The sequence below is a fragment of the Otolemur garnettii genome, unplaced genomic scaffold (genome assembly GCF_000181295.1).
Source record: "Otolemur garnettii isolate 467f Iridium unplaced genomic scaffold, OtoGar3 scaffold00202, whole genome shotgun sequence".
Classification (NCBI taxonomy): Eukaryota; Metazoa; Chordata; class Mammalia; order Primates; family Galagidae; genus Otolemur; species Otolemur garnettii.
Window position 1 is genome coordinate 413,973 of NW_003852597.1, and position 25,319 is coordinate 439,291.

Here is a 25,319-nt window from a genome sequence, read left to right on the forward strand (position 1 = left end):
AAATAAATAAATAAATAAATAAATAAATAAAGGAATCAAATTAGAGATGAACGATATGAAGAATATAGAAAGGATATAACAGAGCTGAAGGAACTGAAGCAGTCAATTAGGGAACTTAAAGATGCAATAGAAAGTATCAACAACAGATTAGACCATGCAGAAGAAAGAATCTCAGAGGTAGAAGACAAAGCTCTTGAGGTAACTCAGATAGTTAAAGAGGCAGAAAAGAAGAGAGAGAAAGCAGAACATTCACTGACAAAATTATGGGACTTTATGAAGTGTTCAAGCATATGCGTATTCCCGAAGGGGAAGTATTCCGGGTATTCCAGAAGGGGAAGAAGAATGCCCCAGAGGAATGGAAGCCATACTAGAGAATATTATAAATGAAAATTTCCCAAATATCACCAAAGATTTTGACACACTTCTTTTGGAGGGATATCGTACCCCAGGTCGCCTCAACTCTAACAGAGTTTCTCCAAGAAACATTGTGATGAACCTGTCCAAAATCCAGGTAAAAGAAAAGATTCTTCAAGCTGCCAGGAGTAAGTGCCAATTGACCTACAGAGGCAAATCCATCAGGGTGACTGAAGACTTATCTAATGAAACTTTTCAAGCAAGAAGACAATTGTTGTCTACCTTTAATCTAGTTAAACAGAAAAATTTCCAGCCCAGAATTCTATATCCTGCTAAGCTAAGATTTAAAATTGACAGAGAAATCAAATCATTTACTGATACATAAACATTGAGGAAATTGACCACAATAAGACCAGCTCTACAAGAAAATACTTCAACCCTTTCTACACACTGACCATCACAGTGGATCAACAGCAAACTCAGAAATTAAAGGACGGACCTAACTTCCACAATGATGCAAAAGAGAAAATTAGGTAATGGACTCTCACAAAATAAAATGAATAGAATACTACCACATTTATCAATTATCTCAATAAATGTTAATGGCTTGAATTCCCCACTGAAGAGGCATAGATTGGCTGACTGGATTACAAAACACAAGCCATCTATTTGCTGTCTACAGAAAACACACCTAAGTTCAAAAGACAAATTAAAACTCCAAGTTAAGGGTTGGAAGACAATTTTTCAGGCAAACGGAATTCAGAAGAAAAGAGAGGTTGCAGTCTTATTTTCAGATACAAGTGGATTTAAACAACTAAAGTCAAAACAGACAAAGATGGACACTTTTTTTTTTTTTTAAGACAGAGCCTCAAGCTGTCCTCCTAGGTAGAGTGCTATGGCATCACAGCTCACAGCAACCTCCAACTCCTGGGCTTAAGCGAGTCTCCTGCCCCAGCCTCCGGAGTAGCTGGGACCACAGACACCCCCCACAACACCTGGCTATTTTTTGGTTGCAGCCGTCATTGTTGTTTGGACGGCCCCGGGCTGGATTCGAACCTGCCACCTTAGGTGTATGTAGCTGGAGCTTTAGCCACTTGAGTCACAGGCACCGAGCCAACACTTCTTATTGGTCAAGACAAAAATACAACAAGAAGACTTTCAATTCTAAATATTTATGCACCCAACTTAAATGCTCCCAGATTCTTGAAACAGACCTTATTCAGTCTGAGCAATATGATATCCTATAAGACCATAATAACAGGGGACTTTAACACTCCTCTTACAGAGCTGGATAGATCCGCTAAACAGAAATTAAACAAAGATGTAAGGGACTTAAATGAGACCCTAAAACAATTGTGTTTGATAGATATATATAGAACACTCCATCACAAAGCTAAAGAATATACATTCTTCTCATCAACCTATGGAACATTCTCCAAAACTGACCATATCCTAGGATGCAAAACAAACCTCAATAGAATCAAAAGAAGTGAAATTTTACCTTGTAGCATCTCAGACCATAAGGCACTAAATAAAGGTGGAACTCAACTCTAACAGAAACTTTCAACCCCACACAAAGGCATGGAAATTAAACAACCTTATGCTGAATGACAGTTGGGTGCAGGAAGAAATAAAAGAGGAAATCATTAACTTCCTTGAGCACAACAACAATGAAGATGCAAGCTACCAAGACCTGTGGGATACTGCGAAAGCCGTTCTGAGAGGAAAATTTATCGCTTTAGATGCCTACATTCAAAAAACAGAAAGAGAGCACATCAACAAACTCACAAGCCATCTGATAGAATTGGAAAAAGAAAAACAATCTAAGCCTAAACCCAACAGAAGAAAAATTCAAAATTAAATCAGAGATCAATGAAATTGAAACCAAAAGAATGATTCAGAAAATTAAGGAAATGAGGAATTGTTTTTTTGAAAAAATAAATAAAATAGATAAACCTTTAGCCAGACTAACTAGAAATAGAAAGGTAAAATCTCTAATAACTGTTGGGTGATGTTCTTTCTCGCAGGGAGAGAAGGACGGCTTGGCCGCAGGTGCAAGCTCGCTCCTAGAATTGTTTAAAAGCAAGAAATGACTACACACTCTTAGGTGGCATGTAGCAAAATGTCTTCATTTTCTACTCCCTTTTATTGGGAGCTAGTCATGTACACCACATTGATCGATAATCCTAAAATCCTCATTTCTTATCTTAAACTATAGAAAAGAAAGAAAGTCCGGGAATGTGAGATAGCCATCATAAGATTAGCCTAAAGAAGGAAAGTCCGGGAAAGTAAGACAACCATCTTAAGCTAGCCTCAGGCTACTCCTCTTGGAAGATCTAAAAGAACAATACATTATCTGACTTCTATTATTAAAATTAAAGGTTAGGATAAACAGAGGAGTAAAACCTTTCTCTTCTATGTACTCAATTAAATTTCCGAGAAACTGGCTTCATGACTGTTTTCTTATGGCTTTGGAGACCCTGCAGTTACGATGGAGTATTTTACTCGACATCATTACGATGGAGTTTTTCTTTTTACTCACATCAACCTTTGAGTCATGTCCTCTGCACAGATGGGCCGTTTCAACCCTTATCTGACAGACTGACCTGTAAGAGGTTTTTACGCCTGGCTTGCAGGCCCCCGCCGTGTTTTCCCAGGTCGCTTCATTGTAACTGCAAGTAACCTCAATCAGAAATGATAAAGGGGAAATAACAACTGATGGCACAGAGATACAAGAGATCATCTCTGAATACTATGAGGAACTCTATGCACAGAAATTTGACAATGTGAAGGCAATGGATCAATATTTGGAATCACAGCCTTGGCCTACACTTAGCCAGGTAGAAATAGAGGTCCTGAACAGACCAATTTCAAGCACTGAGATCAAAGAAATAATAGTAAATCTCCCAAAAAAAAAAATGCCCTGATCCAGATGGCTTCACATCAGAATTCTATTAAACCTTCAAAGAAGAGCTTATTCCCATACTGCTGAAATTATTCCAAAAAACTGAGGAGAAAGGAATCTTCCCCAACACTTTCTACAAAGCAAACATCACCCTGATACCAAAACTAGGAAAAGACCCAACTAAAAAGGAGAATTTCAGACCAATTTCACTAATGAATATAGATGCAAAAATTCTCAACAAAATCTTAGTCAGTAGATAAAAACTTATCTTCAAATAAGTCATACATCATGATCGAGTAGGTTTCACCCCAGGGATGCAAGGCTGGCTTAACATACAAGTTCATAAACGTTATCCACCTTATTAACAGAAGCAAAAACAAAGACCATATGATCCTCTCAATAGATGCAGAAAAAGCATCCGATAAAATCCAGCATCCTTTTCTAATTAGAACACTGAAGAGTATAGGTAACCGTGGCACATTTCTTAAACTGATTGAAGCTATCTATGACAAACCCACAGGTAATATGTTACTGAATAGAGTAAAACTGAAAGCTTTTCCTCTTAGAACTGGAACCAGACAAGCTTGTCCTCTGTCACCATTACTATTCAACATCGTGCTGGAAGTTCTATCTAATACAATTAGGTAAGAGAAGGAAATAAAGGGCATCTAAGTGGGAGCAGAGGAGGTCAAACTCTCCCTCTTTGCTGATGATATGATCTTATACTTAGAGAATCCCAAAAACTCAACCACAAGCCTCCTGAAAGTCATCAAAAAATACAGTAATATCTCAGGCTTTGCACAATGTCCACAATTCAGTAGCCTTTGTATACAGCAGTAACAGTCAAGATGAGAGGCTAATTAAGGACAAAACTCCCTTCACCATAGCTTCAAACAAAAATGAAATACCTAGGAATATACCTAACAAAAGAGGTGAAGGACCTCTATAAAGAAAATTATGAAACCCTAAGGAAAAAAATAGTAGAGGATCTTAACAAATGGAAGAACATACCATGTTCATGGCTGGGAAGAAACAACATTGTTAAAATGTCTATACTTCCCAAAGCAAGATACAGATTCAATGCCATCCCTATTAAAATACCAACTTCGCATGTTCAAGACTTGGAAAAAATGATTCTGCATTTTGTATGGAACCAGAAAAAAACCTGTATAGCTAAGGCAGTTATTAGTAATAAAAACAAAGCTAGGGGGGCATCAGCATGCCAGATTTTAGCCTGTACTACAAAGCCATAGTGGTCAAGACAGCATGGTACTGGCACAAAAATGGAGACATAGACATTTAGAATCAAATAGAAAAACCAGGAAATGAAATTAACATCTTACCATCACCTAATCTTTAATAAGCCAAACAAGAACATACCTTGGGGGAAAGACTCCCTATTCAATAAATGGTGCTGGGAGAACTGGATATCCACATGTAAAAGACTGGACCCATACCTTTCTCCACTCACAAAAAATTGATTCAAGATGGATAAAGGACTTAAATTTAAGGCATAAAACAATAAAAATCCTCAAAGAAAGCATAGGAAAAACACTGGAAGATATTGGCCTGGGGAAAGACTTCATGAAGAAAAATGCTGTGGCAATTGCAACAACAAAAAAATAAATGGGACTTAATTCAACTGAAAAGCTTCTGTACAGCTAAGGAGACAACAAAGCAGACAACCTACACAATGGGAAAGGATATTTGTGTATTTTGAATCAGACAAAAGCTTGATAACTAGGATCTATAGAGAACTCAAATTAATCCACATGAAAAAAGCCAACAACCCCATATATCAATGAGCAAGAGAGATGAATAGAACCTCCTCTAAAGAAGACAAATGGCTAACAAACATATGAAAAAATGCTCATCGTCCCTAATTATTAGAGAAATGCAAATCAAAACCACCCTGAGATACCATCTAACCCTAGTGAGAATGGCCCACATCACAAAATCTCAAAACTGCAGATGCTGGCATGGATGTGGAGAGAAAGGAACACTTTTACACTACTGGTGGGACTGCAAACTAATACAACCTTTTTGGAAGGAGATATGGAGAACCCTCAAAGAACTCAAGCTAGGCCTCCCATTTGATCCTGTAATCCCACTACTGGGCATCTACCCAAAAAGCAAAAAATCCTTTTACCCTAAGGACACTTGCACTAGACTGTTTATCACAGCTCAATTTACAATCGCCAAAATGTGGAAACAGCCTAAATGCCCACCAACCCAGGAATGGATTAACAAGCTGTAGTATATGTATACCATGGAATACTATTCAGCCATTAAAAAAGATGGGGACTTTACAGCCTTTGTATTAACCTGGATGGAAGTGGAACACATTATAGTAAAACATCACAAGAATGGATAAGCATGAATCATATGTACTCTATTTTGATATGAGGACAACTAATGACAATTACTGACACTGTAGGGGTAGGCAAAGGGGAGAGCAGAGAGAGAAAGAAGGAGGGCGGATGGGGGAGAGGAAGAGCAGAGAGAGGAAGGGGGAAGGGGAGTCTGGTCTTGTGTGCCACACCTTTTGGGGGCAAGGCACGATTGTAAGAGGGACTTTACCTAACAAATGCAATCATGCAATCAGTGTAACCTGGTTTCTCATACCCTCAATGAATTCCCAACAATAAAAAAAAAAAAATGAAAGAAAAGAAAGAAAGTGTTGGCAAAGGAGTTACCAAGCTAAAGGCAGGTGGTACAAGTCATCCCATTCTATATCATATCCCACAGTGATATGAAATTTTGTCTAAATCCAAAAACAAACCTTTGGCAGAAGATAAGAATAACTCAAGGGAAAGGATTAATGCCAGATGGTACCAGCAGGTTTAGCAAAGGAAAGACAATCATATATTATATGGGAACCAGCACTTTTCTGAATATACAGTTGTGGCTGATGTCTCTGTTGCTGAAATAGATCCTTTAGCACCTTTGGATAAAGTCTGCCTTCTGGGTTGTGGCATTTCAACTAGTTAGGGTGCTTCTGTGAACACTGCCAAGGTGGATCCTGGCTCTATTTATGTGGTCTTTGTCCTGGGAGGAGTTGGACTGGCAGTGATGTATTAGTCTGGTGCATCTTAGATCATTGGTGTGGACATGAATAAAAATAAATTTGCACGGGCCAGAAACTTTGAAATCTCTGAATGCATTAACTCCCAAGATACTATTAAACCTATGCAGGAAGTGCTCATTGAGATGACTGATGGGGGAGTGGACAATTCCTTCAAGTGTATTGGTAATGTGAAAATCATGAAAGCAGCACATGAGATGTGCCAGTAAGGCTGGGGCGTCAGTGTGATGCTTGGAGTAGCTGCTGCAGCTGAAGAAATATTCACTTGTTCATTCTAGCTGGTTACAGGTTACACATGGGAAGACACTGCCTTTGGTGGGTGGAAGAGAGTAAAGGTATCCCAAAGTTGGTGTTTGAATATATGTCCAAAAAAGATAAAAGTTGACAAGTTCATGACTCACAATCTGTTTTTTGACAAAATTAACAAAGATTTTGATCCATTCAGGGGAGACCATTCAAACTGTCTTAAAGATTTAAATTCAAAAGAGAAAAATAAGTTCTTCCTATCTTGGTCTGATAGGAGAGCCCAACAGGTGAGGAGAAGTTCTTTCAAGGTCACAGCCTCTTAGACCTTCACTTTAGGCAGTAGTGTTATGTGTGTAATTCATAAATCTCTGTAATCAAGAACAAGGCTAATTCAGTCATAAATCTATTATCTGTACCATCCTTCACATAAATAATTACCTCATTTAGGAATATTTTAACATAATAAAAGTAATTTCTGTTCCATGGTATACATATTTTTTAAAAAGTAATTTATACAAAAATACCCCACATTAATCTTTAGGACACTTTACAATTTTACAAAGTACTTTTCAGTTGTAGGCAGAGCAAGTATTATCATCCCTGCTTTACAGAGAAGGAGTCTAAGGCTCAGAATTACAAAGTGAGTGGTACAAGACTACGTCCTAAATACCAGATTCTTGCTGCTGAATTCCTTGTGAAGTGTGCTCTTTGCTATATTACTCTGCTGGCCGTGTCTGGTAGGTATAAATTAGAGAGGAGCTATTTCATCAACCCTATAGTTCTTTTCCTTACTTCCTTACTTCTTAAGTAAAGACAATCTTTACCTGTACTTAATCATGTTTAAATTTAACTTTTTGACTTCAGTTTAAACAAATGACAGTAAATCTTTTTAAACCTGTAGCTAAGTCTAGCTGGAAAAAACTCCTCTATGACATTTAAGACATATGCCTGGGGGCTGTGAAGTTAGCAAATTATTTTTATCTTTTTCTTGCTCTGAAAATTAATCTTAACTTTTTCAGTAATGTGCACCTTTCTTTGGACTGATCCTAAACATGCCTGTAGTAGTGATTATTTTGCTGAGTTTTATGAGTATGCTTACAAATTTGGGTCTTATTCTTATTTAACCATAATTATCTGAAACTTAAATTTTGGAAGGTTTTCCCTACCTTTTTTAAGTCAGCCAGGTTATAATGGTAGCTCTGAAACTTACATATGCACTTTTTACTATTTGCTAAATATTTCTCCAACAAATATAAGATTTTCATGAGCTGGGTGTGGTGGCTCATACTTTTGAAAGGCTGAAGCATGTAGATTGCTTGAGCTCAGGAGTTCAAGACCAGCCTGATCAAGAGATCCCATCTCTACTAAAAATAGAAAAAATAAGTGGATGTTGTGGCTGGTGCCTGTAGTCCTTAGCTACTTAGGAGGCTAAGGCAAGAAGATCACTTGAGCCCAAGAGATTGAGGTTGCTATAAGCTATGATACCAGGACACTCTACCCAGGGCAACAGAGTGAGACTCTGTTTAAAAAAAAAAAAGATGGCTCAGTGCCTGTGGCTCTCGAATCCAGTCCAGGCCTGCCAAACAACGACAGCTGCAACCAAAAAATAGCCAGGCCTTGTGGCAGGTTCCCGGCAGGTTCCTGTAATTCCAGCTACTTGGGAGGCGGAAGCAGGAGAATCGCTTGAGCCCAGGAGTTGGAGGTTGCTATGAGCTGCGATGCTACCCAGGGTGACAGCTTGAGGCTCTGTCTGAAAAAAAAAAAAAAAGGGGGCGGTGTGTGGCTCACTGTATAGGGTGTCAGCGGATCACTGGGTAGGGCGCCAGCGCCATATGCCAAGTGTGTCAGGTTCAAACCCAGCCCCAGCCAAACTGCAACAAAAAAATAGCCAGGCATTGTGGCGGGCACCTGTAGTCTCAGCTACTTGGGAAGCTGAGGCAAGAGAATTGCCTAAGCCCAGGAGTTGGAGGTTGCTGTGAGCTGTGTGACACCACAGTACTCTACTGAGGGCAATAAAGTGAGACTCTGTCTCTACAAAAATATATATATGTATTTTCTTTTAAAGATGGGGTCTCACTCTGTCACCTAGCTGGAGTGCAGTGGGATTATCATAGCTCATTGCAACCTTGAACTCCTGGACTCAACTGATCCTCCTGTCTCAGCTTCCTGAGTAGCGTGGGACTACAGGCATATACCACCATACCCAACTAATTTTTCTTATTTTTTGTAGAGACCGGGGTTTCACTATGTTGATCAGGCTGGCCTAAAACTCCTGACCTCAAGCAGTCTTCCCAGCAATGGATTAGCAAGCTGTGATATATGTATACCATGGAATACTATTCAGCCATCAAAAAAGATGGAGACTTTACATCTTTTATATTAACCTGGATGGAGTTGAAACACATTCTTCTTAATAAAGTATCACAAGAATCAAAAAGCAAGTATCCAATGTACTCAATACTAATATGAAGCCAGTAGATGATTGAATACACCCACACAAGAGAAAATCTCAGTTCAAGTTGGGGTAAGGAGGAATGAGGGAGGGGGGAAAGCTGTGGTATATGTATACCATGAAATACTATTCAGCTATTTAAAAAAGGGTGGAGACTTCACATCTTTTGTATTAACCTGGATTGAGATGGAAAACATTCTTCATAGTAAAACATCACAAGAATGGAGAAGCAAGAATCCAATGTACTCAGTTCTAATATGAAGGCAGTAGGAAATCTAATACAAGGTCAGGGGTAGTGGAATCAGGGAGCGGGGAGAGGAGAGAGGGAGATGGGGGTTCACTGTGTATGACACACTTCATGGGGGTAGGACACAATTATAAGATGGAGTTTACCTAACAAATGCAATCAGTTTAACCTAATTCTTTGTACCCACAGTGAATCCCAAACAAACAAACAAAAAATGCATTCTTTCTAAATTACTGGTGGTGTGTGCCAGGTGAATAAAGGTATTATGTTACATAGTCTCGTTGCACCATGCTGTGCCTTTCCTGTCATAAAAATTTCTTGCTTTTTATGTATGCCACGTGGTCATCATTTTTGGAATACATGTTTTAGGGGAAAAATGTTATCCTTGATCTTCTGTCCTTCCTCATGGCATTCTCTTGGTTTCTGTTTCATTTACAACACTCACCTTACTCTAGAGCAGTGGTTCTCAACCTTCCTAATGCCATGGCCCTTTAATACAGTTCATGTGGGTCGTGACCCACAGGTTGAGAACCACTGCTCTACAGTATACTGATATTATTTGTGGACTTGTTTTTGTCTACCACCTAAAGCTCAAAATCTACTGTAGTAGTTCTTAACTTATTTGGGGTTCCTTATTAACCTTTTTTTTTTTCTTCCACACCAGGTCTCATTCTGTTGCCCAGGCTAGCGTGCAGTAGCACAGTTATAGTTCACTGCAGCCTCAAACTCCTGGGTTCAAGCTATCCTCCTGCCTTAAACTCCCGAGTAGCTGGGACCACAGGCATGAGCTACTGTGCCAGGCTGATTTTTTAATTTTGTATAGAAATGGGATCTCATTGCATTGCTTAGTCTGGGCTCAAACTCCTGGCCTCAAGCAATCCTTCTGCTTCAGCCTCCGTGCTAGGTTTATAGGCATAAGCCACCACGCCTGACCCCTTGGTAACCTTTCTGAGACTATGATGAAAGCTATAAAGTATTCTCTGAGAAAAAATGTACATATGTACAAACAAAAGTTCAAGAGCAGGGGTCCTCAAACTACAGCCCACGGGCCACATGTGGCCCACTGAGGACATTTATCTGGCCCGCCAGGTGTTTTTGCCGCCATTGCCTGTCCTGCTTAGCAGCTGACTTGTCCCAGGGCCCACAGTCCAGCCCTCCAACGGTCTGAGGGACAGTGAACTGGCCCCCTGTTTAAAAAGTTTGAGGACTCCTGTAAGAGGTACATGAATTCCAAGGACTCTTTTTGTAGATTGGGTGTTCCTTCAGAGCAATACCTGAGTTTAACTGACCTCTGTGTCTATGGCAGAGCCTACTGCATGTACAGGAGATACTCAGTAAATAGTTTTCTGAATTGATGAATTGGAATGCAAAATGGAAATGATTCAGTTTCTTATTACAGAATTTCTAAACATAGTTTTTTTCTTTGTTTCCATAGGCTTTCATCTGAGTGGCACAGTAACTGAACTGGCCACTGCTTCTGAACCAGCAGTGACTTACAAAGTTGCAATCAGTTTTGATCGATGCAAAATCACCTCAGTGACATGTGGCTGTGGAAACAAGGATATTTTCTACTGTGCTCATGTGGTAGCACTCTCACTCTACAGAATCCGTAAACCAGACCAAGTCAAATTGCGTCTTCCTATTTCAGAAACTCTTTTCCAGATGAATAGGGACCAGCTACAAAAGTTTATTCAGTATTTAATCACAGCACACCACACTGAAGTTCTTCCCACTGCACAGAAACTGGCAGATGAGATTCTGTCCTCCAACTCCGAAATCAACCAAGTGAACGGTAATGGTATATTTTTGTTGCAAAAATAGTCTTTTTCACCACCACTGTCACCAAAGCAACACTTTTACCTTTACTTTGTTGCATGTGCAGAGGTTGAAACATTTCTATAATTGTAATTACTTAACTTTAATCAGTTCATTCTATTCAAACAACTGTGTTTTAACTCTTAGTTTCTTAAAGTAATCCAACTGTCTATCTTAAAGATTTTAATGAAAAAGGACAGAGAATGTTAGAGATATATATTGATCTTGTTTAGGGACTTTCTTTGTTGATAAAGTTCCTATCCTTAGGAGTCTGAAATATTCGACAGTGAGAGAAAGCATGAAATAATTTGTGTCACTTGGTGAATTAAGATGGATATGAGAATTTACTTGACATTTCAGGATCCTGCATAGCATCAGAGTTATCCTAAGAAGCATCTATTAGCATTGTGCTCATGAGCTATAAAGTAGAAGTCCATGGGTGGAGAAAGAGCTTATGTTCATTCATTCAGCAGCTATTTATTGAGAACTACCATGTATGAGGAATAGTGCTGAGTGTTGGAAGAATAATACATAGTTCCTGCCTTTAAGTAGCTTATAATCTGATACAACAGACAGGTCTAAAATAACTGAAATATATGCTTATGGGGTGTTGTTTTTTTTTTTTGAAGGGGGGTGTCTTTGTTTTTTTAATGACAGAGTCTCACTCTGTCACCCAGACTAGAGTACAGAGAAGTGATCATAGCTCACTGCAGCCTCAAACTCCAAGGCTCAGTCAATCCTCCTGTCCTAGCCTCTCAAGTACTTCGGACTATTTACAGTGCCTAGCTAGTTTTTTTTCTTTTTAGAGACAGTGTCTCACTATGTTACACAGGTTGGTCCTGAACTCATTGCCTCAAATGATCCTCCCACTTCAGCCTATTGAGTCTCTGAGACTATAGGCATGAGCCACTGAACTCGGAATTTATTTCCACTGTTCCCATTCCTTACAGGTGCCCCTGACCCCACAGCTGGGGCCAGCATTGATGATGAGAACTGTTGGCATTTGGATGAAGAACAGGTGAAAGAACAAGTGAAGCTTTTTCTCTCCCAGGGAGGTTACTATGGATCTGGAAAGCAACTCAACTCCATGTTTGCCAAGGTAAGATATAAAAAAATGTTCTTCTTTTGTCAGCCTTTTTAGCTTCATGCATTGTATGTACCTAGATCACCTGACCTAGCTTAAATACTTGAAATGTAGTGGGAGTGGCTGATCAGAGCAGATCTGAACAGGTTGCATCCAGGGAGCCCTACTACCTCACGCTAGTAATTCTTTTCCTTCTGCACCACTCTCTAAATGAGTTAGCATTACTGGAATGTTTTAACAAGGAAACTACCTCCTTTCTGCTTTTAACCCAGTTGCTGCCCATTAAAGTCCTGAAGAGTAGAGTTTCAACATTGTCCTTAAAGAGATTTAGTATTTTAAAACTGGTGGCTTTCACAGAGGCTTTGTTTTTCATAACACCTTTAGTGAGACATAATTCACATACTGTACAATTCACCTATTTAAAGTGTGCAGTTCAATGGTTTTTTCTTTCTTAATAGATACATGTAGTCATCACCACACTCAACTTTAGAACATCATTATCACCTCAAAAAAAAAAAAAAAAATGCCATACTCTTACCTGTCACCTTCCTGTCCTCCACATCTCCCTCCTCCAGCCCTAAACAACCACTTATCTATTTTTTATCCCTATAGATTTCCATATTATGGCATTTTATTCATATAGTATGTAGTATTTTGTGACTGACTTCTTTCACTTAGCATAACATTTTCAAGATCCATCCATGTTGTAGTGCTGAATAACAGTGATGTAGTATGGGTACCCACATTTTGTTCATTCATCATCTATTAGTGGACAGGTTGTTTCCACTTTCTGGCTATCATGAATCATAAGCATTCTATACAAATTTAAGGCAGACATATATTTTCATTTCTCTCTTGTAGTATAATTAATGATCATAGGGTAACTCTGTTTAATCATTTAAGGAACTGCCAGATGCTTACCCAAGGTAGCTGTATCATTTTACCTTACCACCAACAGTGTATGAGGTTCCAGTTTCTTTACATCCTGGTCAGTGCATATTATTATCTTTTCGATTCTGCCCATCCTAGTGGGTATAAGTTGTATCTCATTGTGAACATCAGGGTTTCTTGGTTGTACTAAGACAGAACCAGAGGCCTTGTGTCTGGCTTTTTTGGATATATTGTGCTCAGATACTTCATTTTCACCTCCCTCTCCTCCATTTCCTTCTCCTACTTTTTCTATGATGTGCAGTCACCAAACTCTTGCCCTTTATGTGTCAGGTTCGAGAGATGCTGCAAATGAGGGATTCCAATGGAGCCAGGATGCTGACACTTATAACTGAGCAGTTTATGGCTGACCCACGACTCACACTCTGGAGGCAGCAAGGGACGAGCATGACAGACAAGTGCAGACAGCTCTGGGATGAGCTAGGTAAGTCCCCATCTCTTGGAGAAGTGCTTTGTCCTACTAGCTTGCCCAATGGCAAAAGTGTTAGTGAATACTTGCTATTGATCACTATATGGATCTTGCTAAGTCCAGCTAGTGGAGACTTCGCTTCACAGAGGCCACCCAGAGTAACTCTGAGCTCAGTTTTGTTGTTTCCAAAGCATTGTGTTATAATATTGACATAAAGCATTTCGTTTCATGTATTACCACAGAGAACCCTTAACTGAGAGAAAACCTCTTCACTTCTAGTTGCATGTCACTAGCCTGGCTGTCCAAATACTTACCAGCCTCACTTTTGTGGTTTTCCATGGGTCTACCTTTTTGTACCCATCACTCCTAGGCAGACTTCTTAGACATAAGATAGTTTCTAAGACTTAAGACTTTGGCCTTCTATTCTTCTTTAAGAACTTCTGTTTGTTTTTATTATGGGTTAATATGAGGGTACATATGATTAGGTTACATTATTTGCATTTGTAAGGTAAAGTCCAAAGTCTGAGTTGTAGTTCATTCCTTCACCCAGGAAGTGTGGTATATAATAACATACCCTTACATTGTACCCAATAGGTGGGAACTAATAGATACCCTCTCCCCCTCCCTCCTTCTTGAATTGAATTGTGTTTTTCTCTTGTATTGGTCTACGTTTTTCAGATTAGTGTTGAGTACATGCTTTTCCATTCTTGAGATACTTAGGAGAATGTTCTCTAAATCCATCTAAGTAAATACAAAAGATGTAAAATCTCCATCTTTTTATGGTTGAATAGTATTCCATGGTGTGTATATACACCACAGTTTATTAGTCCATTCATGGTGGGCCCTTGGGTTGTTTCCACATCTTTGCAATTGTGAATTGAGCTGCTGTAAACATTAGCAGGTAAAATGATTTTTTTTTTCTTCTGGGTAGACACCTAGTATTGGGATTGTGGGGTCAAATGGGAAGTCTATTTTTAGTACTTTGAGGATTCTACATACTTCTTTCCAAAGAGGCTGTACTAGTTTGAGGTCTCACCAACAGTTCATTAGTTTACCCTTTTGGGCACACCCATGTCGGCATCTGCATCTCCACCTGTGATGTGGGCTATTCTCACAGGTGTTAGGTAATAGCTCAAGGTGTTTTTGATTTGCATTTCTCCTGTGATTAGGGATGATGAGCATTTTCTCATGTGTTTGCCATTCTTCTGTCTTCTTGAAAAAGGTTCTGTTCATGTCACTTGCCCATTGATTGATGGAATTGTTTGCTCTTTTCTTGTTGCTTTGCTTGAGTTCTCTGTATATGCTGGTCACTAGCTCTTTTTCTGATCTGTTTTCTGATTTTGTAACATGTGAATATCCTCTCCCATTCTGAAGGCTATCTCCTTACTTTGTTGATTGTGTTCTTAGCTGTAGAGAAGCTTTTTAACTTGATCAGGTTCCATTTATTTATTTTTGTTGTTGCTGCAGTTGCCAATAGGGTCTTCATGAATTCTTTCCCAAGGCTGATATCGTTAAGAGTTTTTCCCATACTTCATACTTTCCTCTAGGGTTTTTATTGTTTCATGTCTTAGATTTAAATCTTTTATTCAGTGTGAGTTAATTTTTCTAAGTGGAGAGAGGTACGGGTCCAGTTTCAGTCTTTTACATGTGTCTATCCAGTTCTCCCAGCATCATTTATTAAATAGAGATTCTCTTCCCCATTGTAAGCTTTTGTTTGGTTTGTTGAAGATCAGATGATGATAAGAGGCTGGTTTCATTTCTAAGTTCTCAATTCTGTTCTATAGATCTGTGCCTCTATTTTTATGCCAATACCATGCTGTTTTGATCACTATAGACTTGTAGTATAACCTAAAGTCTGATAATGTGATGCCTCCAAATTTGTTTTTATTTCACAGAATTGTGTTGGGCATTTGGGGTTTTTTCTGGTTTCATATGAATTGAAAAACTATTTTTTCAAGTTCTTCGAAGTATGACAGTGGTGTTTTAATAGGAACAGCATTAAATCTCTAGATCACTCTGGGTAGTATAGACATGAATAATATTGATTCTACCCAGCCATGAGCACAGTATGTTCTTCCATTTGCTAATGTCTTCTCCTATTTCTTTCTTTTTTTTGTTTGAGACAGAGCCTCAAGCTATTGGCCTGGGTAGAGTGCTATGGCATCACAGCTCACAGCAACCTCCAACTCCTGGGCTCAAGCGATTTTTCTGCCTCTGTCTCCCAAGTAGCTGGGACTACAGGCGCCTACCACAACACCTGGCTATTTTTTGGTTGCAGCTGTCATTGTTGTTTTATGGGCCTATGCTGGATGCAAACCCGCCAGCTCAGGTGTATGTGGCTGGCACTTTAGCCGCTTGAGCCACAGGCACTAAGCCTGCTATTTCTTTTCTCATAGTTTCCTGGTTTTCTTTGCAGAGGCTCATAACCTCCCTCATGAAGTATATTCCAAGTATTTCATTTTCTTTGAAGCTATGAAGAAGGATATTGTGTCTTTGATTTGGTTCTCAGCTTGACTGTTGTTGTTGGCATATATGAAAGCTACAGATTAGTGGACATTGATTTTATATCCCAAGATGTTACTGTATTTCTTGATCACTTCCAGGAGTCTCATGGTTGTGTCCCCGGGGTTTTCTAAGTATAAGATCATATCATCAGCAAGAAGCAAAAGTTTGACTTCCTCTGTCTCCATTTGAATACCCTTGATATCCTTCTCTTGCCTAATTGCATTTCGTAGAATTTCCAGCACTATGTTGAACAGTAGTGATGATAGTAGACATTCTTTCCTGGTTCCAGTTCAAGTAGAAATACTTTCAGTTTTACTCTATTCAGTATGATATTGGCTGTGGGATTGTTGTAGATGATTTCTATCAGTTTAAGAAATGTCCCGTTGTACTCTGGGAAGCCAAAAACAGAAAAACTAGCCAGGCCTTATGGCAGGTGCCTATAGTGACAGCTACTTGGGAAGCTGAGGCAAGAGGATCTTGAGCCCAAGAGTTTGAGGTTGCTGTGAGCTATGATGCTGTGGCACTCTACCCCAGGTGACAGAGTGAAACTCCAAAAAAAAGGTCCTATCTTTTTTTCTTAAGTCCTATTTTCTTTAGCATTTTTATCAGAAAAGGATGCTGAATTTTATTAAATGCTTTTCAGCATCAGTTGAGAGGATCATGTGGTTTTTGTTTTTGTTTCTACTTATGTGGTGAATTACATTTATGGAATTGCATGTGTTGAACCAACCTTACATTCTTGGGATGAAGCCACTTGATCATGATGTATAATTTTTTTTAATATGTAGCTATATTCTATTTGCTAGGATTTTACTGTGTATTTTTTAGTCAATACTCATTAATGATGCTGATCTGTAGTTTTTGTTGTTGTTGTTGTGTCCTTTCCTGGTTTTAGTGTCAGGGTGACATTTGCTTCATAGAAAGAGTTGGGTAAGGTTCTTTCTTTCTCAATGCTTAAGAATAGGTTCTATAATATGGGTATGAACTCTTTGAAGGTTTGATAGAATTCTGATAAAACTATCTCATCTACAATGTTTTTTTTTTTTGATGGAAACTTTTGTATTATTGCAATTTTGGTGCTTGATATTGATGTGTTCAAGAGTTCTATTTCTTCCTGGTTAAGTCTAGGGAGGTAATGTAATTCCAGATATAGTCCATCTCCTTCATATTTTCCTTCCTTCCTTCCTTTCTTCCATCCATCTTTCTTTCTTCCCCTTCCCCCTTCCCTTCCCTTCCCTCAATGGAGTCTCACTTTGTCACCCTCAGTAGAGTGCCATGATTGCACAGCAACCCCAAATTCTTGGGCTCAAGTGATCCTATTGCCTCAGCCTCCCATGTAGCTGGGCCTACAGGTGCCTGCCACAACACCCAGCTATTTCGTTTTTAGAGACAGAGTCTCCCTCTTGCTCAGGCTGGTCTCAAACTCCTGAGCTCAAGCAGTTTCCCCTTCTTGGCCCTCTAGAGTGCTAGGATTATAGGCGTGAGCCACTGCACCTGCACATTTTCAAATTTCTGGCTGCTAAGTTTTTTGTAGTATTCAGTGATGATCTTTTTTATCTCTGTGGTATTGGTTGTTACTTCCCCTTTTTCATTTCTGGTTGAGGTTATTAGAGATCTTTTATGTTTCTAATTAATCTGGCCAAAGTTTATTGATTTTACTTATTTCAAAGAACCAACTTTTTGTTTGTTAATCTTGTTGTTGGATCTTTTGTCCTCAATTTCATTTAATTCTGATCTAATTTTGGTTATTTCTTTCGTTCTTCTAGGTTTGGGATTGGATTGCTCTTCCTTTTCCAATTCCTTGAGATGATTTCATTAGGTTGTTGATTTAATGCTTTTTGATTTTTTTTTTCCTGCTGTTTTTGGCTGGGCCTGGGTTTGAACCTGCCACCTCCAGCATATAGGGCCAGCGCCCTACTCCTTTGAGCCACAGGCGCCACTCCTCTTTCTGCTTTTTGGATATGGGCTTCAGTGCAATAAATTTCACCCTTAGACTACTTTTGCAATATCTCACAGGTTTAGATAGCTTGTGGCTTCATTGTCATTTTGTTCTAGGAATCTAATGATTTCCTTCTTTACACCTCCTTGATGCAGCTATCATAAGGTTGTTTAGTTTCCATGACTTTAGCACAAGGTTGTTTAGTTTCCATGACTCTGTGTGGGGATGAAGGTTTTTGTTGGAGTTGAGTTCTGTTTTCATCCCGTTGTAGTCTGTAAAAATACAAGATATAATTTCTATTCTTTTAAATTTGTTGAGATTTGATTTGTGTCCTAGGATATGATCAATTTTGGAGAATGATCTGTGAGCTGAGGAGAAGAACTCAGTATTATTGGGGTGGAATGTTCTGTATATGTCCTTTAAGCCCATTTGTTCTAGAATAATGTTTAAGTCCATCATTTGTTTAGTTTCGACATGGGAAGATCTGTCCAGTTTTATCAGTGGTATGCTGAAGTCCCAGCTGTTATGGTGGTACAGGATATCACATTGTTCAGACTAGTTAGGGTTCATTTTATGTACCTGGTAGCATTTAAGTTGGATGCATAAATATTTAGAATTTAAATGTCTTCTCATTGTATTGCTCCCTTGACCAGTATATAGTGTCCACCTTTGTCTTTCTTTCCTTCCATTGCCTTAAAGCCAAATGTATCTGAAAATAGGATCATGACACCTGTTTTCTTCTGATTTCTATTTGCCTAAAATACTGTTTTCCAACCATTCACACTGAGTCTTTTGTCCTTGGAGGTTAGATGTATTTCCTGAAGACATCATATGCTGGGCTTGTACCTTTTATCCAGTCAGCCAGCTTGTGCCTTGTCAGTGGGGAATTAAAGCCATTCACATTTATTGATAAGTATGGTGGAGTTCTGTTTGTCTTGTTTTGGAAGTCTGTTGCCTAGTTTTATCACTTGTGGAAGCTAGGTTCTGTCCTTTAGTTTCTGGGTGTCTTTACTTTGATTGTTGGTTGATTGTGATGTTCTGTGTGTATAGTATGCATCTGAGTTGGTTACTGCAGAGCTGGTTTTGTAGTGACAAATTTCCTCAATGTTTGTCAGTAAAAGATTTCATTTCTCCACTGAACATGAAACTTAGTTTAGCAGGATACAGAATCCTAGGCTGAAAGCTGTTTTATTTACGAAAATTAAAGATAAGTAACCACTCTCTTCAGGCTTATTAAATTTCCACAGAAATTTACCTAATGTTTTTATCCTAATGTTTGTTACCCTAATGTTTTTACCCTTGTAGGTAAGATGTCACTTACGCCTGACTGCATGCAGAATTTTCTCTTTCATTTTGACTTTGGCTAAATTAATTACAGTGTGTCTAGGAGATGCATTCCTTGAATTGAGTCATCTCAGAGTTGTATAACTATTTGGTATCTATATTTCTGGGTCTCTGGCAATGCTTGGGAAATTCTCCACAAAGATGTCCTCAAGCACTTCACGCCAGAGCTCCAGGGAGGTAGCGTCGGGTGTGGATCTGGCCACCATTGCAGGGACTCTGAGGGAAAAGCTCGCAGCAGGTGGACGTGGCACCGCCGCCATGGGCAAAGGAGACCCCAACAAGCCGTGGGGCAAGATGTCATCGTACACCTTCTTCATGCAGACGTGCCACGAAGAGCACAAGAAGAAGCACCGGACTCCTCCGTCAACTTCGCCGAGTTCTCAAAGAAGTGCTCAGAGTGGTGGAAGACCATGTCTGCAAAGGAAAAGTCCAAGTTTGAAGATATGGCCAAAAATGACAAAGCTCACTATGACAGGGAGATGAAGAACTACGTTCCTCCCAAAGGCGGCAAGAAAGGAAAGAAAAAGATCCCAATGCTCCTAAAAGGCCCCCGTCTGCCTTTTTCCTGTTTTGTTCAGAACGCCCAAAGATCAAAAGTGAATACCCCGGCCTATCCATTGCGGATACTGCAAAAAAATTGAGTGAAATGTGGTCTGAGCAGTCAGCCAAAGATAAACAGCCATACGAACAGAAAGCAGCAAAGCTAAAGGAAAAATATGGAAAGGATATTGCTGCATACCATGCCAAGGACAAAAGTGAAGCAGGGAAGAAAGGCCCTGGCAGGCCAACAGGTTCAAAGAAGAATGAACCTGAAGATGAGGAGGAAGAGGAAGAAGATGAAGAATAAATGGCTATCCTGTAATGATGCGTATGGAGTATGTGTGTATGCTCAGGCAATTGTTTTGCTAAGAATGTGAATTCAAGTGCAGCTCAATATTAGCTCAGTATAAGAGCTGTACAGATTTTTGTATAGCTGATAAGATTCTTTGTAGAGAAAATACTTTTAAAAAATGCAGGTTGTAGCTTTTTGAGGGGCTACTACACACAGTTAGATTTTAAAGCTTCTGATGTTGAATGTTCCTAAATATTTAATGGTTTAATTTCTTGACTTGTGTATGGTAGCACAGCAAACTTGTAGGAATTAGTTTACATAGTAAGTTTTGGGTTTTTTAGGATCTTGCATTTTGTTTTTTTAAAAATATTTTGTAATAAAAGTATGTATATTAAAAAAAAAAAAAGATGTCCTCAAGTAGAGTTCCCATGCCTTTAGGATTCTCTTCTTCAGATGTTTGTATGCTTTGTGTAGTCCCGTATCTTTTTCTTTCTTTCTTTTTTTTTTTTCCTGAGATAGTCTCACTTTGTCACCCTCAGAAGAGTGCCATGTCATCATAGCTCACAGCAACTTCAAACTCTTGGGTACAAATGATCCTCTTACCTCAGCCTACCAAGTAGCTGGGACTGCAGGTGCCCGCCCCAACACCCAGATATTTTTTTAGAGATGGGGTCTCACTATACCTCAGGCTGGTCTCAAACTTCTGAGCTCAGGCAACCCACCCTCCTCAGCCTCCTAAAGTGCTAGGATTACAGGTTTAACCCATAGCATCCAGTCCCCCATATCTTTCTAAGAGACTGTTTTGCTTTTGCTCCCCTCTTTTGTGCTTCTTTAAATGCTTGGGTTAGTTTGAAAGTCTTGTCCTTGAGTTCTGAGATTCTTTTCTATATTCTGTTTGATTGCTGAGACTCTGTACTGTGTTTTGAAACTCCAAACACTTCTCTCAAGTACTCCATTATACTCCATTATTTGCACTCCATTATATTCTTCCTAATTATGTCCAGATCTTTGGTGGCATTGTCTTTAATTACATGGATTTCTTGAGACAGTTTGTATGGTTTTTCCACCTTCTCTTCAATTCTGTTCATCTTACTTGCCATCCATATTTTGAAGTCTATTTCTCTCATTTCAACAAATTCCTTATGGATGGCATTTTCAGCTGTAGTTCCATTGTAATCCCTTAGAGCACTGGGTTTTCAACCTGTGGGTCGCAACCCATAGGAACTGTATTAAAGGGCCATGGCATTAGGAAGGTTGAGAACCAGTGCTGTAAAGGATTACAATGATCTGCTCTGAATTTTCATGTTATCAGGGTTCTTTTGCTAATTCCTCACCATCTGTATATTCTATATTATTATTATTATTATTATTTTAGTTCTAAGCTGAAAGGTTAGGGTGACCCTAAGTTGTAGATGAGAAATATTCCAGTTGGGCTCGATGAGGCAGCTCACAGGAGGCAATCAGTGAGCCACTGATTTCTCCTGTGGCCCTTCCCACTCACAGCCTGCCAAAGTTGCCCATGAGGGCTACAGAGGGCAGTCATCCCTATGGGACAGCTTCTAAGTTGGAAGGGAAGGGGCTAGGGGCAGAGCTGTAGGTGAAGTTCCTAGGCAGGGGACAGTGCACAGATGGCCAGGCAAACCATCCCAGAGGGTGGAGTTAGAACCAGCCAGGTGGAAGCCAGGCACCACCAAAGCCTATACCATCAGCAACAGATTTTTAAAAGCCATGATTTCCTGTGGTGATCAGGGAAAAGAATCTGCAGGTAGTCATTGCCTCTCTGATCTTTCCAGTGTAGGTTTACACAGGTCTCAGGGTTATGCAATGCAGAGGCCCCCACTGAGTACTCACCACATATGGTAGGAAGACATGGCCCATTTCCCTTCAATGTTTCTGTGCTTTGGCTGCTTCACAAGCAGTTGTTTCTGCCAAATGCTGGGCAGGGAGAAACTGGCCTCCTCCCCAACACTTGCTTCTCTGGTGGCTATGGAGGCGGGGCAGGGTCCAAAGTTCCTTCATTGCTTCAGCACCTGGGGGTAGGGCACCTCTGCCAGTCTGTCTGAGCCAGGCTGGTATTCCCATCATGCCCACACAGAAGGAAGCAGACCTCTGCAAGGGGCTCTCGATCCACTTTCTAAATGGACTGTCACATGGACTGTGGCTACAAGCTGACTAGAGCTCAAATTGCTTTCTAATTCTATGGGGCAAGAGGGAGAAAAGCCTACATACAAGAAAGCTGAGTCTCTCTGGTTCCTCACGGTACTCTCCTGTGGGTTGTTTTGTTGCTCACCAACAGCTCCCCTCCAAATCTGGTCTACTCTTGAGACTGTCCTCTGTTCTTCTCTTCCTTGTCTTCATCCTTACTGTTCCTCTCAGTGAGGTCACTGAACACCTATGTTTCCTCTTCCTGCACCCTACCCGCCGATTTCAATTTGTCCAGGTTCACTTCAGTCTGGTCTTCCTCCTTCCATTCAGGACAATCAGACAAGAGCTACCTGTAGTTGGCCATCTTGCCCCCTCCCTTGAGAACTTTTTTTTTTTAAACATCATGAATTTAGACTGCTTACTTATATGATAATCAGTTTTGTCATCTTTCTGTTTGTCTGAGTTCTAGTCTAGATGTCCATTGAGAAAATCCAAAATAAATTTAGGCCTTCTATAAAAAAAAAAAAAAAATCCTCTTAACTCTGGCATTGGCTGCCACCATTCCTAACTCTACCAAACTTATTGTTGAGCACTAATTTTTCTTTCATTCCCTAAATCCATTTGCCAACTTTGATTTTTTTGGTCCCTTAAAATGCAATTGATCCTTATCTTCAGACGTTTTATTTAAAAAAACGTAAGACAGGAAGGGGAGGAAAGAGGAGGAAGAAAGAAGGAAGGAAGGAAAGAAAAATAAATTAAATGAAATTTACTATCCAGTCCAACATTTTATTTTTCCATCAACACTAATCTGGTTGAAGGCCTTAAAACTTTTAGATTAGAACTGTGGCTTCAGCTCGGCACCTGTGGCTCAAGTGGCTAAGGCACCAGCCACATACACCTAAAGTGGCGGGTTCAAATCCAGCCTGGGCCCGCCAAACAACAATGACGGCTACAACCAAAAAATAAGCCGGGCGTTGTGACGGGCGCCTGTAGTCCCAGCTACTTGGGAGGCTGAGGCAGGAGACTCATTTGAGCCCAGGAGTTGGAGGTTGCTATGAGCTGTGATGCCACGGCACTCTACCCAGGGGGACAGCTTGAGGCTCAGTCTCAAAAAAAAAAAAAAAGAACTGTGGCTTCCTGAATGGCCTCTCTGTTTTAGGTTCTCACCCCTCAGGGCTGTCCTCTTTGGTCATCATTTCTCTTTATTATTTTCCTGCCCCCAAACCAGTTTTGCAGTTCTAATGCTCAGCACTTAGCTGTGTTTTCAGAATCTTCCATACTCTGAACTGGGGGTCACACTCTAGTAAGTTGTGGCTCTAACATTGGAACCCCAGTCTACTTGATTTTAAATCAAACATCCTTCTGTTGGTTTTCCCTCAATTCTGTCTTGTTAAGTTTTTTTTTTTCTTCAAAATATACATTCCTTAAGAATTTGAAATTAGCCTTTTTCAAAGAGTTTCATGTGAAGCCTGAATGTATTGCCGTTCACAGGATTGTGCTGTGGACTTGTGCTTGGTCTTTGGAACACAGGTAGTTACAAAGAAGTTAAGCAGACCTGCCTCTCTGTGCTTTTGAAGCTCTTGTCGTATACTTGGGTTCATTATGAAAAGCTTGCTTTTGACACTGTCATATGTAGAAAATTGTGATTGTCAACCTGCCAAGGAACCCTCAGCATTCTGCTAAGACAGTGGTTCTCAAACTTTTCAGAATCACTTAGAGTGCCTGTTTAAACAGATTGCTGGGCTCATACCCAGAGTTTCTAATTCAGCAGGTTTGGAGTAGGGCCTGAGAATTTGTATCTCTAATAAGTTCCCAGGAGATGGTGTTGCTGCCGATCAAGAGGCCACACTTTGAGAACCATTACACTCAGGAAGGCAGCACTACAGCACAGTACATTCATGCTTTTCCTAGCTGTTCTAAGGACTCTTTGCTAATTACAAGACTTATTCACCTACAGAGAGTCTATGCAGGGTTTGTAGGAACTACAAATATAGTAGAGAAAAATGGGCTGCTACTTTTAGTTCCTGAGTTAGAAAAAAACAGAAGCAATCAGACATGAAGTTTCCTCCTCTCCCCAACTACTAATCTGTTAACCTATCCATGTCTGAACACATACACTTTGCCTTCTCTTATGTTAAAGTTAATAAAGTATCTCTACTCCCATGAATGGCTAATCCTTATATATTTGTGCTAGGTTCTAACCCATCTCCTTTTCTCAAGATCTTTGCTTATGCAATTACTCCCTTTCTTTGGCACATTAACTTTTCTCTCTCTCCCATCAGCATAGAGATATGCTTTAATATTTTTACTCTCAAAAAATTTTTTTTGAAACAGAGTCTCACTTTGTCACCCTTGGTAGAGGGCCATGGCATCATAGCTCACAGCAACCTCAAACTCTTGGGCTTAAGCAATTCTCTTGCCTCAGCCTCCCAAATGGCTGGGTCTATAGACGCCTGCCACAACGCCTGGCTATTTTTAGAGACTAGATCTTGCTCAGGCTGGTCTCAAACCTATGAACTCAGGCATTCCACTTGCCTTGGTCTCCCAGAGTTCTGAGATTACAGTCATGAGCCACCGGCCCTCTCAAGTTTTTTAAAATTTCTCTTTGATACTCCAGATATCTCCTCCAACTATTACCCCATTTCTCTTTACTTCAAAGCAATACTACCTTCTTTTTTTCCCCTCTCCCTCCCCAAGGCAGCACTTCTTTAAAAAGTTATCTGCAGTCACTCTTTGATTTGCTCACCTTCATTCTTCCTTTAGCCTGCTCCAGTTGAGTTTCCGTTGCTCATTGCTATCACTCCACTGAAGTGGCTCTTGTCAAAATAACCAGTGAATTCCATATTACTACATACAGTGTTCGTCTTACATTCACCTCTTAGCAGTTTTCTTTTTTTTTTTTTTTTTTTTTTTTTCATTATGTCGCCCTCAGTAGAGTGCTGTGGTATCACAGCTCAGAGAACCTCCAACTCTTGGGCTTAAGCAGTTCTCTTGCCTCCAACTCTTAGG

At 39.8% G+C, this 25,319-nt stretch overlaps 1 protein-coding gene and 2 pseudogenes across 2 annotated transcripts in view; all 3 read left to right on the plus strand.

The window, feature by feature from the left end:
• The window catches only part of LOC105888137, a 10,083-nt pseudogene extending 3,262 nt beyond the window's left edge, over nt 1-6,821 (plus strand).
• ZSWIM5 (zinc finger SWIM-type containing 5) overlaps nt 1-25,319 on the plus strand; it is a 184,305-nt gene that overhangs the window by 105,512 nt on the left and 53,474 nt on the right. The window contains exons 2-4 of the mRNA XM_012812324.1: nt 10,725-11,081; nt 12,055-12,203; nt 13,410-13,560. Coding sequence (XP_012667778.1) covers nt 10,952-11,081; nt 12,055-12,203; nt 13,410-13,560 — 430 coding nt within the window. The 5' untranslated portion in view covers nt 10,725-10,951. The remainder of the gene's footprint in view (nt 1-10,724; nt 11,082-12,054; nt 12,204-13,409; nt 13,561-25,319) is intronic.
• Nucleotides 19,592-20,565, plus strand: LOC105888138 (annotated as a pseudogene). The gene has a single exon (XR_001161768.1). The product of XR_001161768.1 is annotated as a high mobility group protein B2 pseudogene (transcript).